Consider the following 16,558-nt stretch of genomic DNA (forward strand, 5'->3'; position numbering starts at 1 on the left):
CTTAGGTATGCCGAGATTGTGACTATCTCATGCAGCTGCAATGGCATCCAACTGGCGACCACTTAATGCTTAACCATTTCTCTTAAGGTGTGAGCAGAAGAGCCTCCTCACCCCCTCTTCTGGAGGCAGTGCTATGCAGCCAGTCCTCCGGAGGAGTTGTCCCATTAAGGCTGAACTCACATTTCTGAGCATTCACCATGTACCTGCAAAACAGTGTGCTACATTTTTGGTCTCATTTCGTCTTCCTAACAGCTCTATTTGATAAAGCGACTGAGGCTTAGAGACATTAAGTAACTGGCTCAGGATCCCAGCAAGCACATGGCAGAAGCAGGACCTACTCTCTATGAGAAGTCTATGTAGATCTAGTTCACACCTGTTTTCTGTGGGTTTGGTTAGCATCGTCCATGAGAGCCTGATCATTCTTGAGTGAACCCATGAAACGGGGCATCTGAGTGTACAGTGGAAACCTAGTGTAGAGCTGCTTGTCTGAACAGAGGTGGGGTCCCTGACCCGGAGCTGACAAAAATCCAACTGTGGCACCATGCCACTAAACATCGTCCAAGATTTGACAGACTGAGAGCTGGTTAGCAGGCCTGCGGGATTCAGAGACGTTTATTGTTAGGAAGTGCAAGTCAGTCACTCACATGGGTTTTAGCATAAACACATCAAAAGGCAGGTGCTGCTCTCCAGTGCTGTGTCTGTCACACTGCAGCCTAGAAAGCTCTGCCCCACAGGGATGCCTTCCATGTTACCTTCCAATGCCATCAGCAAGGCTCCACCTACTCTCCAAGCTTCAGGGGAAACAGGAAAAAGTCCCAAAGGGCATAACACTATTTTCTAAAGAGCTGGGCAGGGGTATGTGACATTCCAAGCAAAACAAAACTGGCCAGTCTGGTAGTCTTGAGGCTGCGACAGCACTGAAAGAGACAGGCATACAGTCTACACTGGGAACGGTGGGTGGGAGCCCAGGTACAGAGGTCCCTCTTGTACCCTCTGCGCAGGAGTGTGAGGCAGCGAGGCTGAGCCTGTGCAGAACCCCTTCCACTGCCCTGGTATGTCCATGCTCTCAGGGCTGTGCCCTGGGGTGGCCTCAGTCCTCAGTCACTGGTGGGGGAATGAGCTGCAGCTGGAAGTTCTCGTTCTGGAAGATGCTGTTGAAAGCAGGACCACTCTGAGAGCCACTGAATGGCCTGTAGCTGTCACTGCTGCGATTCTGGGAGAGTTCCGTAAGGAGAGCCAGCTGCAAAGAAGGGGACATACGTCAGGCGAGCTTGTGGGGACAGAGACCATGTGTGGGGACTGAGGTGGAGAGGTCCCATGTTCCCCTGCCTGGCTACATAGGAGACAGTATGACATTGCAGGATGACTGGAAATCCTGGGTTTGGATCCCAGGGCTGTGTTTCACAAACAAGTAATGTGACAAGTTTGCTTCATTTTTCCCCACTCAGTAGTGAGACCGGACTGGTTGGCTTCTAGGGACACACAAACTGCTTTCTGGCCAGGCAGAACCTACAGATCCCAGCCCCCACACCCTGACTGCTTCGTCTTCAGCTGTTGTGTGTGACTGGTGCCACCTCTCTCTGTTGACACACCCTTAGCCAAGGGCTCTCCATTCCAAGCTTGTCTCATTCCATGCTCTCTTCTTGGCACATTCTTTGTGGGGTGTGTGGCCCTGAATTATGACTGCTGCCTCTGATCCCTCTCTTGTAACCAGGATAGCTAGAAATGGATGCTCAGCTACCAATTCGAATTCAAATGAGTACTCCTATTTCCAGCCTTATATATCCACCAGCAGCCTGGGCCATACCCTTTGTCTTTTAGTGGCTCAGTTCTAGAGGACCTGCCTGGTGCAGAATGGTCAGGAAAGACATTCATGCCAGCCCGCTGGGAAGCCAGGTTCCACCCTTGGGTGCTTCATCTCACCTAAACTGGTTTTCTGCAAAAGCTGATCTTGACAGCTTGGCACTTGAAATGTTCTGATGGTCTAAGAAGAAAGGAATTCACACCCAGGGGCCTGAGCTTTTCACCCACTAAGTGGCTGCTGCAGAAGAAATCAATCACCAGGACCCACCCATAGCACTAACCTGAAGGGACACTCAGGGCCAAGATGCAAATTCTGTGGTAAGAGTGGATGGGGACCTGGAGATGGAGCACTGTGTCCTACCACCATACATACAGGCCAGACCTGTGGGGGTCACCCTGAAGAGAGGGTGACTGTGATGAATGAGCCATTAAACACTTCAGAGCCACGTGGTCCATTGCCTCATGTCAGAGGTGCCTGGGGACCTCTGAAAACCTCAGGTGATGGTATCAAGTGTCTTTTCAGTGCTAGACACAATGCTAGGTGCTTCACATGGGTATTATTTTTAATCCTCCACAACAACCCCGAGAAGTTAAGTAATTCAGCCCAGGTCTTCCAGCAGTAACCAGTAGGGTGGGATTCAACCTCTGCTCAGCTCGGCCAAGTTGCCTACAGTTCTGGCTTCTGTGGAGATAATTTGCCTGTCTCCTGTGCCCTGCTCACCTACACTGTCTCCTATCTGCTTTGACCTCTGGCAAGGGGTCTCCCATCACACAGGCAATAATGGCACAAGGCTCACAGGCCCATTTGTCACTTCTGTTGAGAACATGACCAGTGACTGTGATGACTGAGGAATTATCTGAAGGTCCCTAAGTTCTAAGTGCTACTTTATCAAAACTAACCCAGCCTCAAGTCTTGGCTCAGCAACATGGCCAAGGTCTCAGGCCCTCTCAGTCACCTCATGTTTACACTCTGACTGTGAGCCCTGAGTTGGCCAAGGATACACCGGAGGGAGGCTGGTTCAAGCAATGCGCCAGGCCCCCACTGATGCTGTGTACAGTGCAGAGATGCCCCTCTCTCTGCTTGAACTCCACCTTGTGCTGCCTGCTCTCTTTCATGACCCTCTCAGCTGCCTGGTTGCCTGTGAAGGAAGGGTCTGCGAGGAGATCACGTACAGAGCTTGGAAAAGATCAGTGCTGGTGTGGGGTAGAAAGACTAACCACAAAAACTGTTTTCTATTTCCCAAGAAAAGAGATTTCTATGTTCTCCTTCTGTCACTTAGTAGCCAGGAAATCAATAGGCCTTGAATAAGGGCTCAGCAGTTGGAAGCAGAAGATTGTTCTTAGAAGGTCCAGAGCACCAGCTCTTGGGAAGAGCTTGGGAAGAGCTTGGCTGCAGCTGGGAAAGGATGGAGTGACACCTGTTCAATCAAGCTGGTGCACCATGTCCAGGAGACCTCTGGAGAAGTCTCCTAGAACAAGAACTTCTGTCTAGACCAACTCTCAGAGAGAACGTCACTTTTCCTTGGTGTCTGCCTGAGAATGGGCTGGAGGTAGGGTGCCTAGGCACTGAGGTAGAGCACAGGACAGATCTATGGGGCAAGCTCTGGAAACCAGCGGGCTGGGTGACCTGGGGGTGGAGGTGGTAGCAGGGCCTGGGTCCCTCCTTTGGGAGGGGAGTAGAATGACTATAAGCAAGGCCGTATCAGGCCCCAGTGGAGCCAGATAGCTGCATGGGTAAGGGACAGGAGGGTTGCTAACTACTCAGAGGATCTGCAGTCACCCTGTAGTGACAAGGAGACCTGACTGGAGGGTAGTGGCAGTTGGAAGGGAAGGGGAAGAGCGGAGAGGATACCAACAGGGCCTCCCGAGTAAGTGGATGGAGAGTGAGGGCTTCTCTGCTATGAAGACTGGATGGGACACGTGCCATTCCTGGAGGCAGACACAGGCAAGGACGAGCAGACTGAGAGAACCAATGAGAACACTTCTGAGTGCCCACTGGGACACCTGACATGTGGCAGTGACAGCTAGTGGCTCTCTAAATCTGTACTCTTCTCCCACAGTTATAGGAGAGCAAGAGCTCAGCCTTGGATTTCTGGAATAAAGATGAGATTTGCTAACTAATCTCCACTGCAGTTAGGCCATATTCTGAACAGTAGAGGTAAGTGGAAGTTGTGTGTACAACTTCTAGGGAGAGCTTACTCGCCTGATCCCTATTCTCCTCTTGCTAGGTGGAATACAGATGTGATGGTTAGAGCTGGAGCAACCATGCTGAACCATTCAAGTATAAACCATGAGCTTAGAGGAAATCTGGAGGATGCTCATGGCAGACGCCCAGCACCTGCATTTTACACTTCAGTGTTTAAGCCACTGTTATTTGGCTTTGGTCTTTCATGGTGCTAATACCGAATTCAACCAACGCAGATGCCCAGGAGGGCTGGGTCTTAGGGCAGGCGTGGCAGTCACCGATATAAACAAAGGCCTCCTGGAGGAGGGATTAGGCTTCTGGCTTGCCCACTTGGAGAGAAGCCCTTCTGTGTCATCATGGCCATGGTAGGTAAGGGACAGACATGTTTCCACTGCCTCTGCCCTCTTTGCCAAGTACTGAGCGCTCCCTGGGAGCCGGGCTGATGAGCTACATGGCCGTAGCAGGGATGCACAGCCCCTTCCAGGCTAAGAAGGAGGCTAGGAGCAGGGCTCGAGGACTCTGCCTTTCCAAAACAGTAAATTATAAAGAAAGAAATAAAAAATTAAACAACCACACAAATATTACCCTGGAACTTCCTCGGTAGAGGTGGCAAAGCTGATCAAATGCTTGGATTTGCTGTGGATCCAGGACAGGTTCTGAGGCTGCCTGAGAAATAAAATGGCAAGATTAATAATTTCCTGTGGCTGTCTGTGGTTAGTCTCTGAACTTGCCTCACCTGCACCAAGAGTGAAGCAGGACATGGTGGCCCTTCATTCTTCGGAGGGCAATCCATGTTACCAGCAATTAGGGAGAGAGATTTTACTGACATTCCTTAGAAATGGGCGTGTCCCTCTGAAGTTCCTCCTTGGTGCTGTCCCCAACATGACTTCTCTGTGGGCCTTTTCCCAATGTGGGTCTCTAAAGTTCCCATACTCATGAGCTTCCTTCAAGGGCTCTGGGAACCCTTTTTGCCATCTCTTATGCAGAACAACTTTTTGCTCACCCAGCTTTGCATCCCCCCACACTCACCACCTAATGTATCCACAAAGGTAGCTGTTCTTTGTGATAGTAATGAGGATGCATTATAAATGAGGCACCTCATCATTTCCCTGTTCCATTATAAAGCTGGAAGCCGAAGTGCTCTCATGTCTTTTTTGTTCCCCATTACTGTGGTGGCTCGAGTCAATGCTATGGTTTTCCCCTCAGTGGATCTGGTCCAACTCACACATGGAGAGAGGTGATGTGTTTGTGTGTGTATGGGGGGGTGGTCAGCAAACCTGAACACTAGTTCTCACACTAACCTGCTATGTAGCCTTAGGCGAGTCACCTCACTGCTCTGAGCCTCACCTGTGAGTGGGTAATGCTTACCTTATGGGGCTATGGAAAATTAGCCTCAATGGGATATGAGAGTATGAGGTGCCTGGCACCAAACAAAGGCTCAGCATATGCAAGCTTTTATCACTACAATCTGGAGGTACCCTGGGTTAAAACTGGTTTTCATGTTTGTGTATAAGACTAGTATAAAAATGTCTTTCTTTTCCTTCTAAGCAGGAAAGAAAAGAATTCCTGAGCCCAGTGTGTGTGAAAAGATGGGCTTCAGTGCTGAAGGGTCTTGTGTCAACTGGAGCACTGTTTGTGGGCAGGGCAAACGCTAAGGGAGCCAGGGGCTGCAAAATGTGGTCTGAAGCTACATGCTGGTCACAGGCAAGCCCTTGCAGGAGACCCAGGGAAAATACTACATTAACAAGAGTTACCATGTGCTAAAAGTTTCCTGTGGGTCTCCCACCAAATCCTCAAAAGTTCCCAATGAAAGGTCCTGGTATGTCCAAGCCCCCCAAGAAGGATCTGAACCTCAGAAAGCATGATATATAGAAATGTGAAAAGGTATATAGATGTCACTTGTTTTCTAAGACTGGCTTTGTTTCCTTCCCTTAACTATTGGCTAAGAGGATGGAAACAAGCACTATGTAAGATCCCATCTTGATGGCCTGGCAGGCAGCTACCACAGTTCCATCTCCCAGCTAGGGAGAGGAGGTTTGAAGATCCAGAAAGCAGCAGGGCAGGGTGACCAAGTGAGAAGGGGAAGAGGGGAGGCCCCCTGGGCTTCTCTTTCATTCATTTTTCTGGTTTTGCCAGACACATGGAGGGTCCTTCTATAATCTGAGAATGTTAAACTTGTTGTGATCCTTTTTTTTTTTTTGGTGGCACTGGAGTTTGAACTCAGGGCTTTGCATAGGTAGGCACTCTACAGATTGAGCCATGACTCCAGTCCTTGACTTGATACTTTTAAAGAAATATTTGTCCTTAATATTATTTGGCAGGGAAAACATCACATTCTTTTTCTTTTCTTTCTTTTTTTTTTTTTTTTGGTGGTACTGGGGCTTAAACTTAGGGCCTTGTGTGCTACACCGCTTGAGCCACAGTTCCAGTCATTTTTGCCTGGTGCTAGCCTCGGACCTTGATCCTTCTATCTCTGCCTCCTGAGTAGCTGGGATTATAGGCCATGTCTGGTATGTTTGAGAGGGGTCTTCCTAACTTTTTGCCTGGGATGGTCTTGAAAACTGCAATTCTTCTGATCTCCACCTCCTGAGTAGCTGGGTAACAGGTGTGAGCAACTGCACCTGGCTTACATTCTTGAAGAGAAAGTGTATGGAACATTATACTTCTGATAGACTGTATATAACATGCCCAGGGAATTCTAAGCTAAAGATCTGAAGGTCTCACAAATACTACAAACCCAGCTCAAATAAAATCACAAAGAGGAAAAGATGACCTTTGAGGCACTTACCAGTGGAAAACAAAGTCCTGACATCTGATTTTTCTAGTACCTTTAGCACTGCTGGCACAAGCTGGGAAGCAAGGCAGCATCAGATCACTAGTGGCACACACCCTGTACAGGTCATTCAACACCTCAGCTGTGTGGTTCACCATTTCATACAAGGAGGGACCATTCACTGTGTGTGTGCTGCACTTTGCTCAGTCCATGGTGATGGGTGGGGAGGGTTTAATAAGAAGTGCCCAGATGGAGACAAGTATAGAAGGGACCAGGTAAGGCACTGGAGGGTGAAGCAGGTTAATTAGAAAGGATGCTGCAAAGGCCAAGTTAGCAAATGACAGAGCAGAAAGAATAAGAAAAGGTCTCTCTTTATAGAGGCACTCATATAAACCACTCCTTTGCCTTGAAGAGATATTATAAGCACAAAATCTCACTAAACAGTCATTTTGTGCATAATAGTTCATGAGATGGAAAATGTAGGTGGTGCTGGCCACTTTTGAAGATGTATTGAAGAAATTTCTACCAGATCCCATGCTGAGAAAACCCACCTACCTACCTTCCTTCTGACTGGGTGTCACTATGTTGCCTAGGATGGCCTTGAACTGACTATGGGTGTATACCATTATACCTGGCTTTGTGGGGTTTTTTTGTTTCTATTACTAGGGAATTCAACTGGAGCTAAGAGGCCTGCTACACAGAAGCAGCAAATGCATGGGACTTGGTGGCAAACATTTCTATATGCTGTGGCAACCCCTGGTTTTATATTATTTCCCCCAGGCATATGGGTTTTTTTTTTTAATCTAGATTTTCTTATTTTATAGTACTGGATATACTTTGGAAACAATTCAAACCTTTTTAGGAAAGTGAAGGTCATGTCAGATTATAGGTAGAGAATGCTATTTCTAAAAATGGAATCATACTGTCAGGCCCCTAGACAACACTACGTGGCATGTGGGTCTATTCCAGGCACAGAAGGAACAGTGTTAGCCCCTGGGAGTGTGCTCACTGAGGCAGGGAGCATAGAAGTCTCAAATGATGGTCCAATCCACGTTTGTCTGACCCAGTGCTTCTCAAACTTTAATGTGCATAAGCATCACTGAGGTATCTTGTTAAAAGGCGAGTTCTGGTTGAGCATGGTGGTGCGCACGTACAATCTCAGAATATGGGAGGTTGAGGTAGAAGGGTCATCATTTTGAAGCTAGCTTGGGCTACAGAGTAAGACCCTGTATCAAAAACAAAAATGAAAACACAAACAAACAAACGAAAACCCCACAATGATTCTGGCTAGTAGGGCTGGGATGGGGCTTGATATCCACACATTCTCGTGCAATCCCCTATGCACTTCAAGTACCAGGGCTCCTGTTTGTACCACAGGACAGCTGAGGTGGCTGGAGACTGCTGGAGGTGTTTTGTCTCTTGATTCAACTATACCAAACCAACTAATTAATTAATTAGCATTTAGTTTTCTAACATACTTAATTAGGTATGTTGTTTTCAGCATTCCCTGAGCTCACATGAGCCTTGGCAATCCTTATCAAGAAAGTTTAACAAGATAAGAATGTCCCGCCACCTGTTTATTGTGAATCTTACTGAATAAGTAAGCAAATAGGGTTCTGAAAATTGAAGAAGAAAAGGCTGGGAGACTTGTCTATGAGCACACATGCATGCTGAGGTATGTGTGTACACACATGGGGAGACTCATCTTTCGTGCCACTTAGACACCCACATGAGTGGGCAGAACTGCCACTGAGCTCTGGCCTTGCCATTTCTAGGGGTTTCCAATGATGAGAGCCTTGGAAATTAGAACATGTGGTTGTTCATGGGTGTGAAGTAATTGATGATGACAGTTTGTAACTCAAGACATCATCTTGGCATCCAGTGATTGCCCTCAGGGATGACTGCTGGGGTTGCCCTGGGACCCTCTGGAAGCAAAGTACTATAAAACAATGACAGCCCATGCATGGCCATAGCCACATATGTCTCTGGGGTAAAGTATCTGAAATAAGTCACTTGAGAAGAAATGAGAAAGCTGTTTGCAGATGTGCCATGAACCTCATAGGTGCTCATCTGCCTTAAAATCCTTCCTGGAATAAGAGAGAGCATTCTTAAAAGAAAGCATCAGGGATAACAGTAAATCACTCAGCTGTGCACTCTGTATCTTCTGTACTCTTCTCTGTATCACCATATTCTTCTCCATGGTCCTAATGGGTTCAAGAGGTGGGGCAAGAGTGGGTGGGGCAGAACCCCTGGAAAAGGAGATGTGCACAGAAGGCCCATGCAGCTGGCCAGGCCCTTCCTGTGCAGACTTCTCAGCTGCTGGGCTGGCTCCCATCTTCAACCTCCAAGCCTCATGAATTGAGACTCAGTTCTATACTTCAACAGATATGACTGGGCCCTTACTGTATCAGGCCCTGGGGTCCAAAGATAAATAATAAGTGAAGAGGAATTCAATGCTTCACAGATTCTGGGCACTGAGACCCCATGAAAAGATTTCATCTTTTCCCATGATGATACACAAACTTAGAAATGATACTAAAGTGTGATAACTGCATTTGCCAGGGCTATGCTCTCACACAGTCCAGATAAACCATCAGCATGTCCCTGAAATTATAGCTTTGAGGGTCTGATTCATCCTTGTATTCTCTGTGTTCATCACCTCAAAAATGTTCAACCAACATTGCTAAACAATCCCTTCTCCTGGTTTACTCTGAACTGTTGACTTTAGGTATAACAGAGAGCAACTTGCTCTCCTGGCCTCAGGTGAAATCCCTAACATTTCTCTTCCTATTTTCAAGAACTTGGATTTTGTTCTGTATTTCAGCCAAACTATCAATTTTATTTTATTTAATCTAGTTTTAGGGAAAGAATTATTTTTAAATGTCACAAACACAAGTACTAATCCTTTAAGAAGGTGATACAATTTGCCAAATAAGTGGGACTCTTTCTGTTGTCATGCTTCCATTAGGTATGACTGAGGCCTGCTGGCCAGGGTAAGGTCTGTCCCATAGGGCCTGTGATGCTACAGAGGTTGGGGGGTAGGAGTCTGTGCTCTAGAGTTCTGCTGAAGCCCCAACACTGGCTGCAGCAGTTATTAGCACACAATCTTAGGCAAGCTGCCTGCTCTTTCAGAGGTGGTTGGTTTTGGTGTTTGTTTTGGTAACATAGGGATAATGGTCACAGTTACACCACATGAAGTGGCAGAGAAGATGAAAAGGGAAGTGCATGCAGAGCACAACCATGTCCAGGCCTCCAAGTTCTCATTATATGCTGGTACCTGGAGGGCACAGAGGGCCTGCAGCCCTGAGCACAGAGCCAGTCTCCACTGGGTACTGTCACACACACTTCATCCTAATGTGGCTATCAACCCAGAGAGAAAGGAGGAATCAAAGCACAGGGCACAGGCAAAACTGGCAAGGAGGGGGAGTTAGTTGGGGGGTGCTGTGGAAGAGGTTTGAGGGGACAGAGAATGGGAAAACTTCATGAAAATGAGAGCTCCCGGTACCTGTCTGGCCTGATAACCAGTGTCCAGCACTGTGCTTGGCACAGAGCAGCTGTAGAGTAATTATCTGCTGTTCAAATGGATGAAGGGAGGGGAGAGCAAGTAAGCAACTTTTCTTATTCTCTGGAGTTTCCACAGATTCTCTGCAGGGCAGAAGAGCAAGGGCTGGGCTTCTGACAGACTTCATTCGCTCTGGACAAGGTATTTAGCTTCTCTCAGTCTTAGTTTCATTATCTGTAAAACTCAGCTTTGCAGGACTACTGTGAGAATTACAAATAATGCACGGTTCTGGTGCCTATTTGATATTTAATAAGCAGCAACGATTACTGTGGCTGTGTTATTTATATGCCAAGAGTATAAATAACAAGTGCTGGGTAGAAAGAACAGTGGGCTGGGAATCAGGAAACCTGAGCTCTCATCCTGTCACCAGTACCTTGTGTAACCTGAACAGGCCACATCACTCCACAGGGTCTATGTTCCAATTTCTTGCAGGGCAGTGCCATGTTGGGCCACATTATACCATTTGGTAGGATGTGGGCACCATGAGATAATAGGCAGTTAAGGCATGAGAGTTTTAAGGAAAAATTATAATGTTTACTGAAGCTTACTGTGGCTTTTATTGCATAATCAGAAGCAAACTGGGGCAACCAACTAGAGGCACTGTCACAAAGACTCATGATAGCCCTAAAGGGAAATAACAGACTCAGTCTATACATGCTAGCAAGTATACAGAAACCTATATGCCAAATCAGTGCCTTGAACAAAATACAAGTGGGGGCAACAAGATCTGAACACAATCTCAGTTTGGCAAATCCATAAACGATACAGCGCCCTTCCCACCACTCCCAGACTGCTTAACCCTTCAACATAGAATGGATTAGGAACGATTTTCCAGTTCCAAGAGAAGGAAAAATGATTTGATGCTATCTGCTAGAGCAAAATTCTTTCTCCCGTGTAATAAAGTCCAGTGATAAGAACTGAAAATTAAACTGTAGCTGAACATTAGAGGAAGACACAGCGACAGCCCTGGAAATGACCTTGTAATATTCAGCATTAAAGTAAATCCAATGGAAAATGAAGTCCTGATGATCTACGAGAGCCCCAGGAAGAGAGACATGGGGTGAACACACTGCGCCAGAACACTGCAAAGCTCAGTGACTCACAATGCTGTGGATGGGAGAGCTGTAATTATATCTACTGAAAGGAAGAAAGCAAACCAGGGCTTTCAGGACCCACCGACTCTTAACCAGCACACTGAGCTCCGCTCTAGGAAAACAACACAATCCACTGCCACTCGAAGGCTGGGTTCCTCTTAACAGGGTGCACAGTTCACTTCTTATTCTCTATCACACATAAGACCCTGAAATACAAATCCTAACATTTCATTTCCTGATCACCACCTTACGCCAACACACAAGAAAAGTCAAACCCAGTAAGTGAGAGAGAGAGAGAGAGTAGGGATGCTTTGTTTAATTCTACCACACAATCATCAGTCTTTTTCGTATTCTAGGCAACTTCTAAGGCATTGCTGTAATTTGCTATAGTAGTATGAATGGAATAAGAATCATATTTCTCACTTACCTCCTGCCTGCCTGTGATTTCAGTTTCAAATCTGTTAATTCTACCACTGATACAGCTCTCAGCCAGAATTTTACCATCACCCAAGCTGTTTGAAACTAGAGGTCCTAAGCATTTACAGCTTTTGCCTAAAATGGAACCTTGGCTTCAGAGATAAGAACAAACCAGAACTTCTTTCCTCTGGAAAGCATCTTACTGAAAACTCCCACCACAACACAGCTTGCTCTCTGATCGAGTACCTGACCCTCACATTCCTCATATCCTAATGCCTCCAAATTCTCCAGAGGTGACAGCAAACAATGGCTTAGAATAGAAATTAATCAATCAGGCAGACAAATTGCTAGGCTGCCTGGAGAGAAGGGAGAAAACAGGCAGGGAGCACTAGAATGATAGTGACAGAGTGACCTTTCATAGAAGGGGGAAACGGTGGTTGAAGTCTTCTGAGATATGAAAAGGAGGAAAAGGACCCTTCCCCACTAGCAACAGTGCACACGTACCTGCTGTGGGCCAGCCACTGTCTCAAGGGCTTTATATGTATTATTTTGGCAATCATCACAAAACCCTGATAGGTGCTTTTGTTATTATTTTGCAGTTGAAGAAACTAAGGACCTGGGGTTTGGTGCTGTGCCAAGGGGCACTCTGGTTGGTGGCAGAACACAGATCTGAATTGGGGCAGTCCGGTTCCAGAGATTTTTTTTGCCTGCAGTGGCCTCAGTTTCAGTCTGGAGGAAGCCTGACAAAAAGTCACTTTCAAGGAACAAAAGGTCATGTCAGGAGCAGAGCAGGGTTGGCCTTGGTCAGTAAGCTTAAGCCACAGTCTTATAAGTGTGATGTGATGGCCTCTGACCACCTTCCTGATTCTGCTCTGTTGAAATTTAAAGTTCATCCCAGCAGGCCTACACAAAAGGATGAGAGGAGGAGAAAGGAAAGAAGAGAAGAAGGGAGAGATGCAAAGGGAGGGAACAAACTGGAGCTATTAAGGTTCTGTCTCACAGGTGGCTGGTGTGAGACCTAGTGAGAGTCAACTATGTAGAAAACGAGAAGCTCTGCAGAGACAGTGTGAGGCCTCATGTCCAATGTAGACAGTATTGTGTACACACTGGGTGCTCATGAATGCTGTGTGCCATCACAGAAGAAACTCTGGACTTGGCTGACACTACTCCTTAGTGACAGTAATTAGTTGTGTTGATATCCTTGATGCCAGCTATGTCATCCATAAAATGGACAAAATGTCTGCATGGCCTGCCTTGTAAGAGAATGGAAGGGAAGGCAAATGAAGAAAACATACATTTCCATTGCCCTGATCTCTGGCCTTAAGCTAGCTCCTTTCATGTTTGAAGTAACATTAGCCCAGTGAGGTAGAGGTACTATCTCTAGTTTGTATGTAAGGAAACTAAGATTCAGACATGTTAAAATGCAGTTTGTAAGAGACAGGGTGGCTTCACTATACCGTATTTGTGACCAACATAAGGTGCTGTAAATGTATAAGGCAATATTGGGCTTCTCACAAACAATCTGAGCTGCCTGTCTGCTGGGGGGCTGATTCTGTATCCGCCCAACTGCTCACTAGGGCCCCTTGGGATGCCACCCATAAGGTGAGCACCATTAAACACAGCCATTACATAAGGGAACGCCAGTATTTTTTTGTGTTTGGTTTTATTCACTTACTTGGTGCTCTCGCATATACAAAAATGCCCGTCTACTGGTCTGCAGTGTCTGAAACCCATATGCCACACTGGCACACAGCTGGCTACTCCTTGCCTAATCTGCTTTGACAGGCAACAACCTAGAGAAAATCTGTGGTGACAAAAGCTGATGATCTCATCATGCTTTAAAAAAAGAAATTGTTAGGGAACTACAAAGTGTAGTTTCAAGTTTTAGATAAATAATGAAGCAACTTGATCAAATTTATTAATGCCTGCCTGCCTCTTATCTTTTTCTTTTTTGGCAGTACTGGGGTCTGAACTCAGGACTTTGTGCTTGCTAGGCAGGTTCTCTACTGCCATGCCTCCACCCTTTATAACTCTGGTTAGTTTTGATCTTGCTTTTTGTCCAGGTGGGCCTGGACTAAGATTTTCCCATTCATGCTTCCCTCTGTAGCTGGGATGACAGGTGCTCACCACCACACTCAGCTATTAGTTGCTATGAGGTCTTGTGAACTTTTTGCCCAGGCTGGCCTAGAATCATGATCCTCCTGATCTCAGCTTCTGGAAGGGCCAGGGTTATAGGAGTGAGCCACTAGCGCCTGGCTCTGCCTATTATCTTGACAGGGATTATTGCTATTAGGAAGAGCTGGCCATCCTAACCTAACTGCTTCACTGGCATGGGGAGCTCAAACTCCCAGATTAACAAATAATTGCTGAGTGTTGCCACCTCCTCTGTAATGGAGGCATCACCCAGAATTGTCATTATCCACTGACAACAGGACAGAGGGTGGAAACACTACCAGCAGAAATGAAAATGACAGTACTGGGAAATGAGCCGGACATCAGTGAGGCTGGGACGCCCAGTCTCATTCCTTGCTAAGAGGACTGTCCTATGCAAACTAGAAGTCTTGTGATAGGGTATATTATGTCATTTCATAACTGCTTTTTCTTTTTGTCATGAAAGGAGTATCTTAAAAAATCCAGAAAGTTTTATTTTTACGGGAAGCAGAATTACAAAGAAAGTTGCTTAATGTGGTGGCAACTTTTCATTGCCAGTCAGAGCTGCCCACTCCCCCTCAACCTTGGTCTTATTGTTGGCCAAGTATTTGGCCTTGTTAAAAAAAAAAAAGTCAAGGCATTTATTCCGTACAGGTAATTGAAGTGTGCCACTCTTTGATTACCTAAGTGTAAGTGTAGCTATTTAAGAAGAATATAAATTGTCTTGATAGATGCTGCTCTGGGGCAGCAATTATGACAAAACGTTCCTCCGAGATGCACATTATTTAATGATTTTTACCAGAACCATTGTAGTGGGGAGGTGGAGATGACATGGCAGGAAACTGAATCTTAAAAAAACTGAGAATGGTCATGTAGCACTGAGGATGAAGCAGCCAATTGAAGTGAGCTTTTTTCCTCTCACTTCCTTGTTATTACTGAACTAACTGGGCTTAACTGGGTGGTGATGAGAGATTCAGAAAGGACACAGGATAGACAGACAGACAGAAAGTTGGGGCCAGAGGTGTTGGGCGCTTGGGTGGAGACGCACAACCCTCATTGCTTCTTTTCTCTATTATTCTCTTCATTTTACTCTGCTTCTTTTCTCTTATCGTTATTCTTTAAGGCCTTATTCCTTTGCAGTTCTTTAAAACCTTGCTTCTAAAGTCTTTCCTTAAAACCTTTGTTTTAAATTCTTTTCTATTCTTTAAAGTCTTTTTCCTTAGACTCATTCTGTCCCATGCTTTCTCTTAGCTTTTCTTTAGCATAATCTCTCTTAAAGTCTTTGCCCCCAGGCTTGCACTGTCTCATCTTCTCTCTTTAGCTTTCTTAAAGCCTGGATGCTCAGACTTGTACTGTCTCATGGTCTCTGTAGCTTTTCTCTAGCTTAGCTTTTCTAAAGCCTATGTATAAAGATCTTGGTGCAGACTTTTTATCAACCCCTCTTTAGCAATTTCCCTTTAGCAATTCTTTTACCTTCAGTAATCTCCCTCCAGCACTTTCCCTTCAGTAACTCATTTTCCCCCTTCAGCAATTCTTTTCCCTTCCAAAGCCCCCCACATCAAAAAGCCAAAAAGTCAAAATCCAAAAGCAAAAGCCTCAGGCAAACACCCCAAATCAAAAAGCCTCATGTCCTCCTTCAGAAAGTCTTTTATATCCAGTGGCAAACAGGGTGGAGCAGTGGTTCTCAGGGAGGGGTGTGACATTGTAACAGGAGAAACCTTCGTTCCTGCTTCTCTGAATGTAAACAATTTAGGAGAAGCAGCTGTTCTGTGGCCGGGGCTGTGCCAATCTCAGCTTACAGATAAACATCTTAGGAAAAGCAGTTGAGCTGCATCTTGCCTTGCTTATGTTCAGTTCTCATAGGCTTCTCACAATCTGCTCTCCACAGCTAATGAAATTACAAGGAACCATATATGGGTTAAACCTTCCTTCTAGCTTCTGTAATCTGCTTGCAAGGGTATATAAGGCAAGGCCCCTTTATTTTTGGGGCTCAGCCTTTGGATGTGAATCTACTGAGTCACTGTTGGCACCCAAATAAACATTGCTTCCCCAAAAGCCTTGGTGTCCCCTTTTCCTGAGTGAATATCCTGCAACATTTCTGGGGGTTCATCTGGGATTTGGAGACCGTGCCTTTTACCTTTTTGTCTCCGGGACTCAGCATCCCTGGCTCTTTGAGAGAGCTGTCCCTGCCAGGTGCCAACAGACCTGTTGATCCGATGAAGGGAGCCACTCCTCCCAGTGCAGTGGGGAGAGAGTCTCATTTGCACAAAAGAACCTGGAGAAACCAACTGGAAACCTGGGAACCAACTGGAAGCCCCGCCTGTCAGACTGGTAAGAATCTGGGTTTGAATAACAGGCAGAAGGGGAGCCTGATCACCTCCCAGAGACACTTGAGTAGCCCTATTTGGGGTAAAACCATGTCTCTCAGGTTCAGGGTGTGGGGCAGAAGTGTGTGTGGTGGGGTGTATGTGTGTGTGAGTCTAAGATGTAGCCGGGCTGCAAAGTGGTGAGGTCTCTGTGTAGGTGCAGTTCCTGGCTGGGCGACTGTGTCCAGCTCACCGATAAGGGGTGTG

At 46.2% G+C, this 16,558-nt stretch overlaps 1 protein-coding gene across 7 annotated transcripts in view; it reads right to left on the minus strand.

The window, feature by feature from the left end:
* Window positions 1–596: 596 nt before the first annotated feature.
* The window catches only part of Vps8 (VPS8 subunit of CORVET complex), a 309,569-nt gene continuing 293,607 nt past the window's right edge, over window positions 597–16,558 (minus strand). For all 7 annotated transcript variants that reach the window (XM_074073616.1, XM_074073619.1, XM_074073618.1 and 4 more), the window contains 2 exons: window positions 4,574–4,654; window positions 597–1,240 (listed from right to left, as the gene is read on the minus strand). In XM_074073616.1, the coding sequence (XP_073929717.1) occupies window positions 1,091–1,240; window positions 4,574–4,654 (231 nt within the window). In that variant the 3' untranslated portion in view covers window positions 597–1,090. The remainder of the gene's footprint in view (window positions 1,241–4,573; window positions 4,655–16,558) is intronic.

This window comes from Castor canadensis, chromosome 5 (genome assembly GCF_047511655.1).
Source record: "Castor canadensis chromosome 5, mCasCan1.hap1v2, whole genome shotgun sequence".
Classification (NCBI taxonomy): Eukaryota; Metazoa; Chordata; class Mammalia; order Rodentia; family Castoridae; genus Castor; species Castor canadensis.